The sequence below is a fragment of the Diaphorina citri genome, unplaced genomic scaffold (genome assembly GCF_000475195.1).
Source record: "Diaphorina citri unplaced genomic scaffold, Diaci psyllid genome assembly version 1.1 scaffold264, whole genome shotgun sequence".
Lineage (NCBI taxonomy): Eukaryota > Metazoa > Arthropoda > Insecta > Hemiptera > Psyllidae > Diaphorina > Diaphorina citri.
Genome location: NW_007377701.1, coordinates 313,491 through 331,421, shown reverse-complemented (window position 1 = coordinate 331,421; position 17,931 = coordinate 313,491). Strand labels below are relative to the sequence as shown.

Below are 17,931 nucleotides of genomic sequence, written 5' to 3'. Positions count from 1 at the left end.
GACATGGCAGTGGATAAATAAAGGACATCTGTCTTGAGATAGAACGTACAATAAGTTCCTAAAACAAGAAAATCTACCGAGTACAGCAGCAGTGGAAACAAGTGTTTCCAATGCTGCTGTTTTGCAAGTGCAAGCAAAGACTGCCAAGGAGTACATCTATTGAACTTACCATTGTGGTATAATTTTAAACGCTCAAGAACAACAAAAAACTCTGAAGATGTGTTGAAATACACACAATAAAATGAAAATGAAGAGTTTCTTTTTGTAGCAAAAGATTCAAAACTTTGAAAACTTTTCAAAATCAAAATCCGGATTTCAATTTTCAAAGTACCTACACAAAACGCACGTGAGACGTTTGTTTTTGTTTACATTTGGAGTTTCATTTCCACGATTCCCCCTACCCTTCAGAATGAGCGTGTTTTTTCACGTGATCGATCGGTGATCGTACAAAAAAAATACGCTTATCCAAAGAGGTAGGAATGGATATCGTGTTTATTTCTCTTTGGGTAACCGTTGAGATATTTGTGCCGAGTCCCGCGAATTTAAAATTTTCCTTCAACGTATCCTGGCAACGTGTAGGTACCTAGTTGAATGTTGTACCTTCTTCACTTATTTTATAATTATTTTCTTTACCAAAACCAATAAAACAGTAAGAAGAATACAATGTCGCAGATCATGATGCAGAAAAAGATGTCCCAAATAGTGGATGAAAATAACAATAACTTATCCCAGATGTCCTTGGTTCAGCAGCAACCATCACAAGTGAGGGTAAACTCACAGCAATCAATTCAGGTCAGAATTTTCTTGTTTTAAAAAATCATAGCCGGCCTCGATAGCTTGAAATGTAGCTCTTTGGGTAAACTCACAGCAATCAATTCAGGTCAGAATTTTCTTGTTTTAAAAAATCATAGCCGGCCTCGATAGCTTGAAATGTAGCTCTTTGCACCAACAGAAGGGTCAGACAGACCATGATATACGTCTAGGGGTCCAAATAATACCTGAAACTACATTTAAAAATAATAATAATAGTGCTTATTTATACTGCTCGCATAGGACTGATAAGTCCCTTTACTCCAGCAGTAGGCTACTACTATTATTGTGGTTAGCTCTTTGTAAGCCGCTAGATCTTTGATTCCCGCCTGAGTCAAACTCTATCCTAAACAGATAAGTAGGGTTTTGGTTTTCGGCTGGATTTTTCCTTTCCTATCAGTCTCCAATCTCCTCGATTTCGGGACAATGTGACCTCCGTTGTCACAGTTTCCTTCTATCGCACATCATCGAGAAAGGAGGAGAAGATTTCTTTTTTTTTTCTAAGAGGTTTCCAAGAGGAAACTGTGACTGCTAAGGTCCTATCGTCTTGAAAGCGAAGAGAGAAGACAGCCGTTCAGGACAGGCGAGAGCCCAGTCGCTTCCAGAACGAGCCTTATCTGTTTAAAATTAAATCCGCCCGGGGCGATAATCGAACCCGCGACTTTGCGCTTACAAGGCAGACCGCTTTTAGAAACGAAGTTGTAGTTGTTTTGGCAGGAACGCGAACGCAGCCCAGGTCACTGGTTATATTTTTCTCCTGTGGTTGAAGGCGGTCAAACGTACCTACAGGGAATTTCAGGGGATTTTAATTGAACCATGATTTAGGATTTAGGGTCACATAGGTACCGAAGCTTTTGGCGAAGAGAAACCTTTGTTACTAATTTTTCAAATCCAATTTTCCTGCCAGCCTAGTTAGAGGGATCGATTCCCGCCCGGGTCGGATTGGATAATGTTCGTTCTCGGAACGGCTGGCTTTCTCCTATCCTGTCTTCCTTCTCTCTTCGATTTCGGGACGATAAGAGACCTTAGCAGTTACAGTTCCCTTTGTCAAACCTCTTAAAAAAAGTCTAATTTTTCTGGACTACCTATACATACATGATGGAAGTTAAAGTCTAGTTTTCCTGGACTATACATACAGGATGGAAGTAAAAGACTAATTTTCCTGGACTATACAGGGTGGAAGTAAAAGTCCAATATTCTCCTGTGGTTACAGGGTCGTGCATCGTCTCAGCAATCAGTTCATCAGGCGCGTAGTTCGTCACAACAGTCGACAGGAAGTGTAAGGACAGCAGCAGTGGAGGAGGAAGATGAAGAGGATGGGGAGGAGTTCTTCCAGGATGTGGACATCTTGCAGAACTATAATATTGTAAGTCACCGTATTGGTCACCATGCTCGCCTTGCACGCGGGAGACCCGGGCTCGATCCCCGGCGGGGTCAAAAATTTGTATAATGAAATCGCCACTAATATGTGCAATGAGCACTTACAACAATATGAGCGAGAGACCAGACCTCCTCTGATCTCTCGCTCAAGACTGTAACGCCAAAACAACTGTCAAGTGTTGCCCTATGACAAACCCTTATTTCATATCCCCAATATACCGAACATTAACACCCTTATGAAATCGTCACTAATATGTGCAATGAGCACTTACAACAATATGAGCGAGAGACCAGACCTCCTGTGATCTCTCGCTCAAGACTGTAACGCCAAAACAACTGTCAAGTGTTGCCCTACTTGAAAAGTAATTTTTAAGTGGTGTGTAGACGGTGGCATTAAAATAATAATAATAATAATAATAATAATAATAATAATAATAATAATAATAATAATAATAATAATAATAATAATAATAATAATAATAATAATAATGGAAATGATTGATGTGCGAATCCAGGTCAGGTCGGAAATTTTCTAACCCAACGTTCTTGGATAGACATGGATGTAAAAGACTGTGCCTTGAAGTAATTATTTTAATTTATTTAATTTAATTTAATTTAATTTATTGTTTATTATGCGGTTTTAAAACATTAGGCACAATTTACAAATGTAGTATGATACAAAGTGAACAAAAAATACAATAACCTATCTAAACTAGTTTATAATAAATTCTATGATAATCTATCTTAGGGGAAAAAGTTGATCTAACATTTTTGAGAATTGTACAAAGGGGACATGAAGATCAAGGCGACTGTAGTACTGATTATAAAGATTTTTAGCTTTGAAAACGGGGGATAGATCAGCAAAGGTTGAAATAGGTGTACTGAAGTAAGTTGTTGTATTAGAATTTCTAGTACGAAGCGTCGGAACTCGGTAGGATATGCAATTAGTAAGCTCAATGCAATCTATTTTATTGTTTAGAATTTTAAATAGGAATTGTAGGATGGAGATGTTAAGCCTGGAAGATACTGGTAATATACATAATTGCTCTCTTAGGTCTTTGTACGAAATAGCTTCCGGATAGGTCGGGTAAAACCCGTTCACCCTATGGAAAAGACGTCTACAAAATAGTGCTTGTACAGATTCAAGTTTAGATATTTTATAGTTAGTACTAGGCATCCAAACAACAGAAGCATACAGTAGTTTGGATAGGACAAGAGAAGTGAAGAGGAGAAGGAAAGGATTAGGATCATCTATTGGACGAAGAGTTCTCATGATGAAACCAAGGATTTTAAGACAGGATTGAACAGTGTTGTCAATATGTGTGTTGAAACATAGGTTACGGGAAAAGGTAACACCCAAGTCCTTTTTAAGACATACATTCTTGATAGGTATGTTGTTGATATAGTATGATGTAGGTAGTAAGGTCTGTCTCCTACTAAATTGTACGTATTCACATTTCTCAGCAGAAAAAGAAAGATTATTTTGTTCCAGCCAAATTTGAACTCTATCAAGATCTTCTTGAAGCAGTTTTGCATCTGATAAATTTGATATAGATTTATAGAGTTTTAAATCGTCTGCATAGAGTTGAAATGAGGAATGTTTAATTGCTTTAGTTATATCATCAATCATGACAAGAAAAAAGAGGTTTCCCAGCAAGCTACCTTGGCGGTATTTTGACCCGCTTTTGGACAGATTCGCCGTTTTTTTGGCGGTTTTCAGCTATAGCATCAAAACGGTTAGAGGATATTTGTCAAATTAGGGTAAAAGAAACACTCAAAATAAGCATCCATTCAATAGGATAAGGAAGTCGTGTGATGTTCACACCAGAATTTTTTTTAAGAGAGAGAGAGAGAGAGAGAGAGAGAGAGAGAGAGAGAGAGAGAGAGAGAGAGAGAGAGAGAGAGAGAGAGAGAGGACTAGGTTGTAGGTACCACTTCTATAGTTTCTCCCCTCCCCCCTCTCTAGAACGTGGCAGACATCAAGAAGCTGAAGAGTGTGGGTCTATGTACAATCAAAGGTGTTCAGATGACCACCCGACGCAAGATGTCCCAGATCAAGGGCTTCTCGGAGGCCAAGGTGGATAAAATCAAGGAGGCCTGCATGAAAATATGCGACAACTCATTCCTGACGGCGGCCCAGGTGGTGGAGAAGAGGAAACAAGTGTTTAAGATTACCACGGGGAGTACAGAGCTCGAGTAAGATGAATAAAATTAGCCTCCTTTGTTTGTTTGTTTTTTTTTCTATCTTTTTTTACTTCTATTATTTTTTTCAATGGGTTAAGACTTAAGGTGTTAAGGAGGAACTGGTTCGCGTGAGATTGGGACTACGAGGGGTTAATTTTTATTGCATTTTTAATTTTATTTTTTAAGAGGCTTGATAGAGGGAACTGTAACTGCTAGGGTCTTATTGTCCCGAAAGCAAAGAGAGAAGGAAGACAGGATAGGAGAAAGCCAGCCGTTCCGACAACGAACATTATCCCATCAGGATAAAATCCGCCCCGGGCGGGAATCGAACCCGCGACCTAGCGCTTACAAGACAGACGCACTACCCATCAAGCTAACTAGACTGGACTTTTTTATCCTAAACATTCATAGCGATGGCAAGCAGGGCTGTATTTAGGGGGGAACTGAGGGGGCCCCTCGAGCTCAATTTTTCTCCTTCAGAAATTTTGGCGCATCGACCCCGGTACATCACTGAACTCTCCCCACGACAAAATCCTGGATACGGCCCTGATTGCATGGATTAGGTGTAGGGGCGAACAGCCCTAAAGGATGGGTTAAGCTACTAGGAATCTACGAATGCATGGATCGATTAGTAACTTCCTATTTGTTTTATTCCTCCAGTAAAATTCTCGGCGGGGGTATCGAGTCAATGGCCATCACGGAAGCGTTTGGCGAGTTTCGTACCGGCAAGACACAGCTGTCCCATACTCTATCTATCACGGCGCAGTTACCTGATGAGACACGAGGCTATACGGGAGGCAAGGTCATCTATGTAGACTCCGAGAACACCTTGTATCCTTTATTAAACATCATCGCCATCGCCAGCCTAGTTACCTTGGTTGGTTCGCGCCTTCCTATGTAAGCGCTAGGTCGCGGGTTCGATTCCCACCCGGGGCGGATTTTATCCTGATGGGATAATGTTCGTTCTCGGAACGGCTGGCTTTCAGATTCGATGGATTCAAGTACGTAGGTATCCGGATTCGATGGATTCAAGTACGTAGGTATCCGGATTCGATGGATTCAAGTACGTAGGTATCTGGATTCCATGGATTCTGAAATCCATTCTCGCAAGTTGTGCGTTCACAAATCTTTATAAATGAATAGCTATATTTGTGTATGTTTGTATCTTTGTAGTTTTTTTTTTTAGGAGCTTTCATATTACCAGAGAAGATCTTATTGTATTTTTTCCCCTCAATGTAAATAAACCAAATAAATCCAAATGAATATTTTGTGTTATGTTTGTATGTCAGGCAGATCCCAAGAAGCCAGTAGGCGGTAACATCATGGCTCATGCGTCTACCACGAGAATATCTCTGCGTAAAGGTCGAGGTGAAACCCGGATTGCCAAAATCTATGACAGGTAAACGGGATTGCCAAAATCTACGACAGGTAAAGTTGTATTTTCCTTTCAGAATGTCCCCTCTCATGAAGCTCCGTGTTTCCCAGAGTCGATTTTTTCGGCTCGGTATTTGGAATACTGTGTGCACTCGGCCAATTAGCCACTTTTAGCTTAAAAAAAGGGGGAAAGAGAGAAAGAGAGAGAGAGAGAGAGAGAGAGAGAGAGAGAGAGAGAGAGAGAGAGAGAGAGAGATGTTTGATAGAGGGAGCTGTAACTGTTAAAATCTCATTGTCTCGAAATGGAAGAGAGAAGGAAGACAGTGTGGGAGAAAGCCAGCCGTTCCGAGAACGAACATTATCCTTTCAGGATAAAATCCGTCCCGGACGGGAATCGAACCGGCGCCCTAGCGCTTACAAGGCAGACGCGCTACCAACTAAGCTAACTAGGCTGGTCTTTTAGCTTCATTACAAATGATTCAGCCAGTCTAGTTTGCTTGGAGGGTAGCGCTCCTTCCTTTTAAGGTATACATTTTACTAGATAAGGGATATCCTAAATAACGTTCGTTCTTGGAACGGCTGGCTTTCTTCTATCTTGTCCTCTTTTCGCTTTTGGAACGATATGACCTCAGTAGCTACATTTTGCTCTATCAAACCTCTGAAAAAAAAAAAAATCTTGAAAAACCTTTAAAAAAATAAAAACAAATAATAAAATTAATTTTATCCAATTGGATTTTCCATTTCCAGCCCTGACATGCCAGAAGCAGAGGCAATGTTCGCAATCACCAATGGAGGAATAGCAGATGCCAAGGACTAAATTTAATCACCCACGCTAGAGTTAGCCGGTTAGCCCGTATGTTTGCATTGTAGAAGGAGGTCTCTGATTCTCTGGTTCCGATCCAAAGGTCTCTGGCTCGATCTCCAACATCGACAAAAATTTACACTCGTTTTTTTTTTTTTTTTTTTTTTTTTTTTTTTTTTTAAAAACCCTCCCCACAAGGTTTAACCCTACCTCATATACCTCATGAGATTTTATCCTCATATACCTACAGAGGTAGGATGTGTCTGTTTTTGGAAAGACAAACTTTCCAGTTGTGTGGTCTCATTCACACAAAAATCCAGCTTTATTTCATTACACTGTAACAAACGCTAGAGGTCAAGAGAGCCATGGACCATAAAACAGAAAATAGAAAAGTCAACAGGACAATAAATTTATTACAAATCTTGTCAAAAAGGCAAAAAAAAAGGGAGGGAGAGATAGTGAGAGAAAGGGAAGGAGAGAGATAGCAGATAGTGAGAGAAAGCGAGGGAGAGAGAGAAAGTTAGGACAGAGATTGTGAGAGAAAGAGAGAGAAGGAAGAGAAGGGAGACCGAGAGAGGGAGGGAGGGAGAAAGAGAAAGAAAAAGGACAGAGGGAGAGAGAGATTTTTCATTAGGAACACATATTTTTTATGTTGTTTACTCTTTTTGTCTCCAAAGTTTCCTCTCAATTTAATGCTACCCTGTTTTCTACCTCCCAATCTATAGGGTGACCCATCAACTTGAACTTAAAACTTAAAATCAACTAGACCTCAAAAGCCTAATAATATTGCTTAATTATAATGGTCGCATAGGACTGGAAAGTCCCTTTACTTCAGCAATAGGCTACCACTATTATTGTGGTCAAAATTTCAAATCGTATTGAGGATAAATTCCATACCTCAAGTGGAATTGAACCCACGCTCTTACGCCCTCCGCCCTTAGCATCTTGACCACTACACCACCGAGGCACCAAGACTGCCTAGTTCATTTCATTAATGAAACAGAGAGAGCGGACGATTTAGGAAGGCCATAAAAGCATAAAACTCATTTAGTGGGAAATGCCGGAATGGAGGGTATGGGGGTGAAGCATTAGTGTCATAAATCATTAAATGGATGGGTGACCGACAGGCTGTCGCTATGGCCTTTGGTCAAATATACACCGTGTTTAAACATCGGGATATGAAAACAACTTTGCCATCAGTTTATGAACTTTTTTTATTTATGTATGTGTTAGGACCACAATATTACAGCTAACGAAAAAGTTACTCTAGAGTCTAGATTTCAAAAAGTTTAGGGACACTACATTTTTCAGTTCAGCAGGATAAACAAGGTATATTCTATTCCTATTATAATACAAAACAACAAGGATATAATATTGGGAAAAAGGGGGATTGAGAGGGAAAGAGAAAAGAGCGTTAGGTAGCTTACAAAAAGGTGAGGTGTATAGGTAGATCAGGGATAAGGCTAATAGAGATGTGTTGGAATTAAAATAATTTTCCAATACATACAAGGAAACAAGGATAATTGGGAAAAAGGGATCGGGAGGGAAAAAAGTATTTTTCTCCTCTCTCCCTTTTATTTCCTATAGGAAGGAAAGTAATGTAATCGGGTCAAATTTTCGATGGTCAGTTTTTAGTGCCAAAACACGTTTTGAGGTCCCTAGAGCCTAAATCCAAAGTTTCAGCCATTGGTCCGTGTGTCTGTCTGTCTGTGTGTAAACCAAATATCTCGAGAACGGTAAGAGCTAGAGACTTGAAATTTGGTATGTATCTTTCAAATGTGACAAAGATGCGACACGAACGTTTGGTTAAAATAGGTGCTGCGGTTGGCGGTATTTTGACCGCTTTTGGACAGATTTCGACCGCTTTTTCAGCTATACTGACTAAACGGTTAGAGATATTGTAAATGTTACAACAGAACACCCAAATAAGCACCATTCAATAGGATAAGGAAAGTCGTGTGATGTTCACACCAGATTTTTAAATTACATTAACCTACAGGGACACTCGGAAAAAATCGGATGATACTGATGAAGTCATGAATCATGAAACTCACTTCGCTTTTGAATAATAAAAGAGTTGTAGAATCAATAATATCAATATGGTGATTTATTTATGCTAAAGCTGAGAGCTTCTTCACAATTTTGTGGATATCACAGCATGACTACTACTATTTCTGACATATGTATCTATAATTTTTCTTTTTACTCTGGTAATGCCGCCACTGGTCGCTACTCGATTAAAGTAGCTACTCACTCAATTGTCCTCACGCTCACGAGGTTGAGTGCCCCCCGATATCCAAGCACAGAGCCGAAAAAATTTCGACCCCACCGGGAATCGAACCCGGGACCTCCGGAGTGTAAGCCCACTCGGCCACGGAGGTTGCCGTGGTTGCCCAATAATATCGATTTAGTAGCGAAGAAAAAAAAGAAAAAAAAGAGGAGGAGAAGAAGAAGAAGAAGAAGAAGAAGAAGAAGAAGAAGAAGAAGAAGAAGAAGAAGAAGAAGAAGAAGAAGAAGAAGCAAGAAGAAGAAGAAGAAGAAGAAGAAGAAGAAGAAGAAGAAGAAGAAGAAGAAGAAGAAGAAGAAGAAGAAGAAGAAGTACTCACGAAGTTACGAAGTACAGTCCACGTCAACTGGGAAGTCCGATGGAAGCGCATGGAGGGGAACCGCAACTTCTCAACTGTAAGTCGGACAGTTCTAAAAGTTTCACCATTCGATTCGGCGTGAAAAATCCCATGGGATCAACTATTCACATGCTTACTTGTTAATCAACGAGCTATAATTTTTTGACGAGTGCGCACCCAAAGGTCATCGGACTTCCCAGTTGAAGTGGACTGTACCTAGAAGGAAAATAAAATTATCCTCTCGTCCTTTCAGTCTGGTTAAAAGTTGGATCTCGTTTCACGGCGGGAAAGGCGTGTATTTTTTATCAGCTTATTTGATCCCGGACCATAACGTTTAGAAGAGGTTATGCCCGGACCAAAGGATTGAAGAGTCTGCGATTCCAGGAACAAAGAAGAAATAATGCGACAGGATGTAGGAACTGCACTTTTCTCTCTCTCTCTCTCTTTTTTAGATGTACAGTACTGTGCATCTAAAACTTTACAGTACTGTATACGTGTAATGCTAGCCACTCAAGCTCAGACAGTCTGACAGATCTCTGTCAGGCCGTCGGAAAAAGCTTCAGACCCAGGTCTGACAGAACTGATGCTATCAGACCTGCATCTGAGAGTCTGAAGCTTTTTCCGCCCCACACGTTTTGCTTTGGATTGAGTGAGTAGCTTTAAACTGCTAATTAATGGGTCGCGGTCTAAAACTGTACTGTATACGTGTAATGCTAGCCACTCAAGCTCAGACAGTCTGACAGATCTCTGTCAGGCTGTCGGAAAAAGCTTCAGACCCAGGTCTGACAGAACTGATGCTATCAGACCATCTGAGAGTCTGAAGCTTTTTCCGCCCCACACGTTTTGCTTTGGATTGAGTGAGTAGCTTTAAACTGCTAATTAATGGGTCGCGGTTGCCAGCCTAGTTAGCTTGGTTGGTAAAAGGCGTCTGCCTTGTAAGCGCTAGGCCGCGGGTTCGATTCCTGGACGGAAAATGTTCGTTCTCGGAACGGCTGGTTTTCTCCTATCAATTTCGGAAGGATAAGAACTTAGCAGTTACAGTTCCCTCTGTCAAAACTCTTTTAGTTTAATAGACTGTAGAGTATAGACCAACTGTTGGCATAATGGAACAACTTGTTCTAAGCTGACAGTCTAAATAAAGCACTAGGTACTTATTATACAAATCAAAATCAATCAAATCCAATCATGGTATCTTTGTGGTAAAGCAGGGAGCTTTCTCACAACTTTGTGGGTATCACAGTATTACAATCATCATATTTATTATCGCTCGACTTTTCGACTCATACAAATCAAAATCAATCAAATCAAATCATGGTATTTTTGTGGTAAAGCAGGGAGCTTTCTCACAACTTTGTGGGTATCACAGTATTACAATCATCATATTTATTATCGCTCGACTTTTCGACTTGTAATGCCGCCACTGGTCGCTACTCGATTAAAGTAGCTGCTCGATTGTTCTCACGAGGCTGAGTGCACCCCGAACTCCAAGCACAGAGCCGAAAAAAACCTCGGCTCCGCCGAGAATCGAACCCGGACCTCCTGCGTGCAAGTCTAGTGTGACTACTTATTATACTCACTACTTATTATACTTATACCTGATCAGGTGTACCTGTCAGGTCTACCTGATAGGTGTATCTGTCAGGTCTACCTGGTACTGGTAATGATGCTTCATCTTTAATGCCTCGTTCTGCGGTGACAGGGAGAGGGAGGAAAAACTAAAAAGAAACAACGCTTCTTCTTCTGCTTATCGAGGTTTTGAGGAAACAAATTCAGAAAAAATCAAATGATGCTTGCTTCATCTTTAATACTTTAATGCCTCGTTCTGCGGTAACAGGGAGAGGGAGGAAAAACTAAAAAGAAACAACGCTTCTTCTTCTGCTTATCGAGGTTTTGAGGAAACAAATTCAGAAAAAATCAAAATCAAAGCCAGAGCCAGCGCCCAGCCGCCCAGCCAGCGCCAGCGCCAGCCAGTCGGTTGTCGGTAGTGAAAGTGAACACACACGTGTTTATTTTTATTTTTCAGTTTTCTTCATTGCTTCATTCTTCTTATCTTTCTTCTTTAGTTTTTAGACTTTTTAGTTTTAGTTCTTTAATTCAGCTTTCACTCTTTCAGTTGAAGATTGAAGAGTTGAACTGAAGTCTGAAGTTCTGAATTTAAAATCAGTTTTAAACTTTTAACCAGTATTATTCCATTATTTTTACTTATTAAGTTTTCTGACTTTTCTGTAAGGACAAAGAGCTAGAAGTGCAAGTCCAAAGTTGACAAAGTGTCCCCCGGTTTTTATTATTATTATTTTTTGTTTGAATTCTGCTAAGTTGTGTGAGCTGTGTAATTTTTGCTGTTTTGTGTTAGTTTCCCAAATATCCTCATTCTAAAAGTGGTTCAATCAAAGGGCCTGGAACTAAATTTGGGCGAAATAGCGTGATTATATCTGGAATTTTGGACTACGCAAACCTTCAGGTAAGTGTTCAAAAGCCAGCCTAGTAACCTAGTTTACTAGTTAGCAAGTTAGCTTGGAGCGCAGTGCGTGTAGGGCTGTAGGGTTTCCAGACGTCCGGGACGTCCGGGTTTTTACATGTTTGTCCGGCGTCCGGGGGATTTTTGAAAATTTGGGAAATGTCCGGGTTTTTGATGAGGTTCATAAATCACAGTATTTATTGAATAATTTATTAATTTGTCTCTTTTATTCAGTGAATTCAGTTCAGAAGAAGTAAATAGGTACCTCTACTTCATGTTTTACCTAGAAATGCCTACAATTTATACATAGCTATGTTAAGCTACGCCGAGGAAGGCCAATAAATGGATGGGTGACTTGAACATTATATTGGGAATAAAGGGAGAACGGGCTCTAGTCTTGATTTTAAATCATTACATAAAAGTAAAATCAAAAAATCAAATCAAGAATAATAATAAACTGAATAAATATTAAACAAATTAGGTAGGTACATAGGTACTGATTTTCTCTAATCACTACGGGCTAAAAAATTCCCGGAGGGACGGACCCTGCTTGTTTTATTTAGTATATTTACTGTTATTTCTCATTTCCGTTCATTTTTTTTAGGCGGGCCTTCGCGGGCCGCAAAAATGAGCTCGCGGGCCGCATGTTGGACAAGCCTGTACTAAGAGAATTGATCTTTTGATAGGTCTAGGAATTATTTCTCTACGACTTACGAGTTCCGGAGATAGCGATGGTGAAAAAGCGTCAAACTTTCAATTGCAATTTTCCTAAAGTTGGTGTTTTCAACATAACACCATATAATTCTGAGGGTACGATATATAATAGTTCGGGACGTGTAGACACCAAAATTAATGAAATTTTGAATATTTAATTGTTCTTATCATTGTGTGGTGATTGTTGTTTTGGAACGCGTGAAATATTTTAAAATTTCAATGTGAAATATAACCAATATTTACTCTTAAATTTCAAGATAATGATCAATCCCGAAAATCCCGATAGTCCCGGCATTCGGCATTGGAAACACTCAACACTCATCTTAAAATAAATAAAAAAATCCGCCCCCGGGCGGGTATCGAACCCGCGGCCTAGCGCTTACGAGGCACACGCACTTAGGGTCTCCAGATCAAATTTTTAAAAAGTAGGACATTTGGTTCCAAAAACCCGGACATTCCATCAAAAACCCGGACATTTCCCAAATTTCAAAATGTATAGTTTGCACCAGTGCCCAGGGTGCAGAGAACACTGCATTTGCCTTACTTAAGTTACACACGATCGTTCTTCTTCACATTCCGATGAAAGCAAACATTTTTACTGATTTTGTTGATGTTTCATGAATACGAATGTCCATAATGTAAAGACAATCATTAGTCATGTAAAATACACATGACGAATTGTCAACCTATTATGAAATTGTAGGCATTTCTAGGTAAAACATGAAGTAGGGGTACCTATTTACTTCTTCTGAACTGAATTCACTGAATAAAAGAGACAAATTAATAAATTATTCAATAAATACTGTGATTTATGAATCTCATCAGTCGGTTTTATTCCTCATTTCAGCTGAGTTAGAGTAATTTTCATCAAGAATTATTATTATAATACGTGATTAATCTTTACTGTGTCAGCAGAAAAGAAAAACTAGTCAGGAGTCAGGCGATTATATCGTCAGGAGAAACGTTTACGAGTGGGTGTGATAGGTACCGATTGCAGTGGGTGTGTTAATATGTATGTACCTACCGACTGCCAACTTTTTTTTCTTTTTTTTTTTACTAAATCCCTTGTATTTTTTACTGCCGTTTTCATCTTGTAGCAATGAAACAACTGCTATAGTAGACGCATGTGGTCTGTGTCGTAGCATGCCCATCCCGTAGAATGTCTGTATGTCCCTTATCAGATGGGCGATAAGAGACACGATATTTCCCATTTCGCTGTTGGATCAATACGAAAACACCAGAAAAGTAACCCGTTGAACTCTGTAGGTAGGTATTTGCAAAAAAAAAAAAAAAAAAAAAAAAAAAAAAAAAAAAAGGGAAAAATTTTCCCAAAAAAAGGGTTTGCACCACCATTTTCGTGTTCCTGGTAAAAAGACCTTTAATTTGATATATAGGTCGACCAGGTTTGGATAAGTCCCTTCTACGGGGACAGACCGACAGACTGACAGACCGACAGAGTGACAGACACCGAAGCGAATACAATAGTCCGTCCCTTATACCTTTTTATTACTACCTATTGTAATAATAAAGGAAGGACAGACTAAAAAACAATGCATGAGAATTTTCAAATTTCTAAAAATTATCCCAGTTTACCTTACAAATTTCATAGTTTTCATAATAAAATAAAATTATATTATAATTACATTACACCAGGCCATCCCCCCCCCGTGAGTTGAGTTTTTGCGGCCCCCGCCAGCGCCAACTCTCTACCTTGGTCCTTGGTCTCTTGCGGCCCTCGGGTGCCCTAAGGTTGGACAACCCTGTCTTAGTAAGATAAGGTAATAAAACGAAAATCAAGTTTTTCGACATATTATAGGTAGGTACCCATTAGTCTCATTACAAATGATCAAACTACCATTGTTCAAGACCTTTGCTAGCAGACACGTGAATGGCGTGAGTATCTGATAATTCATTTTAAAACAAGCTGGGTCCGTCCCTCCGGGAATTTTTCAGGCCGTAGTTTATTCGATCGTGGTTAAAGAATACCTATGTACCTACCTAATTCGTTTAATATTCAGTTTATTATCATTCTTGATTTGATTTTTTGATTTTACTTTCATGTAATGATTTAAAATCAAGACTACTTAGAGCCCGTTCTCCCTTTATTCCCAATATAATGATTAATCCATTTATTGGCCTTTCTCGGCGTAGCTCAACACAGGTGACGCTAAAACCGGTCTTAAATTATCGACTGAAGTGTTATCTAAAACTTTCTCGCTTTGAGTTCATAGGTCGTCGCGACAAATTTCGAGATCAGAGCTCATTTGTGTGAGAAAATGTGAAAAAATTCCCCCCAAAACTTTTTTTGGTTTTTTGACTTTATGGTTTTCTGGACAAAATTTGCACCACCATTTTCGTGATCCTGGTAAAAAGACCTTTAATTTGATATATAGGTCGACCAGGTTTGGATAACTCCTTCTATGGGGACAGACAGACCGACAGACAGACGACACCGAAGCAAATACAATAGTCCGTCCACTATACCTTTTCTTATTATTAGTAATAATAAAGGAAGGATGGACTAAAAACAGGTTGGATCTCTGAGGTTGGATTCGGAATGGATTTAAGTTTAAGACGTTAGACTTAAAAATCCTATCAAAATCAAGCCCCTAGATGTAAGCTTGTGTGCTAACTGGGAATTTTTGTCAATGGTGGGACTGGAACCCGGGACCTTTTGCATGGCAAGCAAGCGCGTTACCATTAGGCTATCCATAATCTTATTAAGTTATTACGAGTACAATAGGTACGGTTCGTTCTTGGAACGTTACCACTGGGCTATCCTAATCAGATAAGGTTCGTTCTCCGAACGGCTGACTTTTTCCTATCCTGTCTTCCTTCTCGAAACTGTAACACCTTGGCAGTTACAGTTCCCTCTATCAAACCTTTTTTAAAGTTGAAAGTAAAAAACGAACACGAGCATTCGTTAAGTGATTCACAGTTAAAATTCGACGTACAACAAACTTTGAATGTTGCATGTTGCATTACACGTTGCGTTGCAAAAGTATGTACCTACCTGACAATAGAGGGAACTGTAGGTAACTGCTAAGGCCTTATCGTCCCAAATTCCTAGAGAATTAGGACAGGATAGGGGAAAGCCACCGGTTCCGAGACCGAACATTATACAGTCCTTCCCGGACGGGAATCGAACCTGCGACCTAATGCCGGGTCCACACTTTTGCAACGCAACGTTTCATGCAACATGCATCGTATGTTGCACTGCACGTCCAATTTTATCCGTATTCAATGTTTACGAACATGTTCGGAGGAGAAGGAGGAGGAAGAGGTAGAAAAAATGCTTCTTTACAATGCCTAATTTATTCTGTTCCAGGTTCCAGGATGGCTAGAAAGACAATCAACTCAGAAATGATTCAGAACATGCTGAACAATCATCGTTACAGTGACTTGACATTCTCAGTGAACGAAAGTATTTATTATGCTAACCGTTATGTTGTGGCAGGCGCAAGTGATGTGTTTGAAGCACTTGTCAATGGCCATTTCCAAGAGTCCTCTGCAAAACAGATCGTCATCAAAGATATTGTCTATGATAAAAGCTTCTACAACATACTTGCCTATGTGTATAGCCATGAACTTGACTTTAGAATCATTCCAGAAACTGTGCTGTGTGAAATGTTGCGTTTGGCACAAATGTACAACTTATCCCCTCTGTATGATGTCCTCAAAACTGATCTAAACAAATTGGAATACTATCACACAGGCAGTGCTGTGGAACTGATCAACACAGCCAAGAATCACAACATGGAAGATCTGTACGAGAGAATGACAACGTTCATCTTTCAAAATGCCAAATACATTCTAGAACATGAGACATTTGTCAATATTCAATACGACATCTTACTAGACCTCCTCAAATCTTCATCATTTCATGACAAAGAAATAAACATATTCAAAGGCGTTTTGAAGTGGATAAACAACAATCAGGTCCTTGCAATGAGTGATTTGGCAAAGAAGGATGCGCTAATCCTTGACCTTCTGAAGCAGGTCCGCTATTCACAAATCTCATTGGGGGATTACGTTTGTTATAAAGAGGAATCCAACAGTCTTATCAAGTTGTTCTCCAAATATAAAAAGATCGTTCATGACAAAAAGTCAGAAATATCTGTTGAACCACGTGTAAAACCAACAGAGTACTTGGGTATTCTTGTCCACTTCACTGCCAAGAAAGTGGGTGAAGAATGGGATAAGTGTTATTTTTCACCTCTCTATGAAGTGAAAAACTTGCAATTTAGGTTGATAATCAAACTAGACCCCACCAAAATATCTGACAGTTCATATGTGAGTATTATGCTTGATTGCAAACCGGTTCATAAATGTGAATACTGGGAGTGTGTTGTTGAATATAGTTTCAAACTGAACTCCACGAATTGTTTAAAGGTTTCAGATACTCCATCTAGCTACAACAATACATTTTCTATCTCAGAACCACAGCATGGGTCCACAAACCATGTTACTGTCAAAAGGTTTTTTGACTATTGCGTTGACGAAGATGATAATAGTTTTGAGGTTCAATTGACCATCGAACCTGAAGATCCTAAGTTCACATAGTTTGCTTTGCCTTGTGAGTCTCTATAATACTAAAGGTTTCAGATACTCCATCTAGCTACAACAATACATTTTCTATCTCAGAACCACAGTATGGGTCCACAAACCATGTTACTGTCAAAAGGTTTTTTGACTATTGCGTTGACGAAGTTGATAATAGTTTTGAGGTTCAATTGACCATCGAACCTGAAGATCCTAAGTTCACATAGTTTGCTTTGCCTTGTGAGTCTCTATAATACCTATTTGGTAACTAATTGTTGCAACAAGAAAACTTGCTTCAACAGGTATTATAGCCATTAGTCTTTTTTTCCCTTTACTTTTGTTTTTAATACATTTGTGTTCACTTAAATTCCAATATAAGCTTAAGGTTGATCTCCATATTTTGTCTGTTAAAAGACCACATTTTTTTTGTTTTACCTAACGTAAAAAAGGTTCATATTTTAATGATGGGTGCCATTTGATTTTGTGACATACCATTTTAAAATTTTATTATTTTTCGTTCATATTTCGGTTCTTATCATGCAAGCATTAATGATTATCACTTGTGATCTTTATTTAGTTTTTTTTTTCATCTTTTTTTGCCATGTCATTTAGGTACTTAAAAAGTTTCTGAATTGATTCAGGCAAAAGTTCTTGTTAAAATCAAGCCATCTTTTTTTGCCATGTCATTTAGGTACTTAAAAAGTTTCTGAATTGATTCAGGCAAAAGTTCTTGTTAAAATCAAGCCATGGTTGGCTATAAATTTTATATAATGTTTAGTTAGTTTTTTTGTTATAATTATTACTTGCCAATACATAGTAACTCGATCTTTTTTGATGTTAATTTTGTTTTCTTCGTGATTTCAAATTTTGTTTTATTATTTTTGGTTCTATTCTATTTGATGGTCATTTTCATTATTATTTTTAAGACTTTACTTAAATTTCGTTTACTTTTTTTGTGTTAATTTTCCTTTCAAGATTTCAAATTTTGTTTCGTCTCTTTGATGTTGATTTTAGTTTTACGATTTTAAAATTTGCTCCTTCAA

The 17,931-nt window shown here is 38.9% G+C and overlaps 2 protein-coding genes across 2 annotated transcripts; both read left to right on the top strand.

Moving 5' to 3' along the window:
• The first annotated feature begins 533 nt into the window (after positions 1–533).
• On the top strand, positions 534–6,616 carry LOC103506835 (meiotic recombination protein DMC1/LIM15 homolog). Its single transcript, XM_017443035.2, has 6 exons — positions 534–792; positions 2,024–2,176; positions 4,157–4,386; positions 5,035–5,251; positions 5,664–5,773; positions 6,496–6,616. Exons 1-6 carry the CDS (start codon positions 664–666, stop codon positions 6,563–6,565), a joined length of 909 nt encoding a protein of 302 aa, XP_017298524.2. The 5' UTR covers positions 534–663; the 3' UTR covers positions 6,566–6,616.
• Positions 6,617–11,253: 4,637 nt separating this feature from the next.
• On the top strand, positions 11,254–17,434 carry LOC103506818. The gene is made up of 3 exons (XM_008471231.3): positions 11,254–11,635; positions 15,682–16,738; positions 16,945–17,434. Exons 2-3 carry the CDS (start codon positions 15,683–15,685, stop codon positions 17,113–17,115), a joined length of 1,227 nt encoding a protein of 408 aa, XP_008469453.1. The 5' UTR covers positions 11,254–11,635; position 15,682; the 3' UTR covers positions 17,116–17,434.
• The last annotated feature ends 497 nt before the right edge of the window (positions 17,435–17,931 follow it).

Bases quoted from the DNA above. Each gene is read 5' to 3' on its own strand.
- LOC103506835 (XM_017443035.2), top strand. From the start codon at position 664: ATGTCGCAGATCATGATGCAGAAAAAGATGTCCCAAATAGTGGATGAA. The intron at 5,252-5,663 runs GTTGGTTCGCGC...TTTGTATGTCAG, and splicing joins TCGCCAGCCTAGTTACCTTG to GCAGATCCCAAGAAGCCAGT. The intron at 5,774-6,495 runs GTAAACGGGATT...TTCCATTTCCAG, and splicing joins ATTGCCAAAATCTATGACAG to CCCTGACATGCCAGAAGCAG.
- LOC103506818 (XM_008471231.3), top strand. From the start codon at position 15,683: ATGGCTAGAAAGACAATCAACTCAGAAATGATTCAGAACATGCTGAAC. The intron at 16,739-16,944 runs GTTTCAGATACT...ATAATACTAAAG, and splicing joins ACTCCACGAATTGTTTAAAG to GTTTCAGATACTCCATCTAG.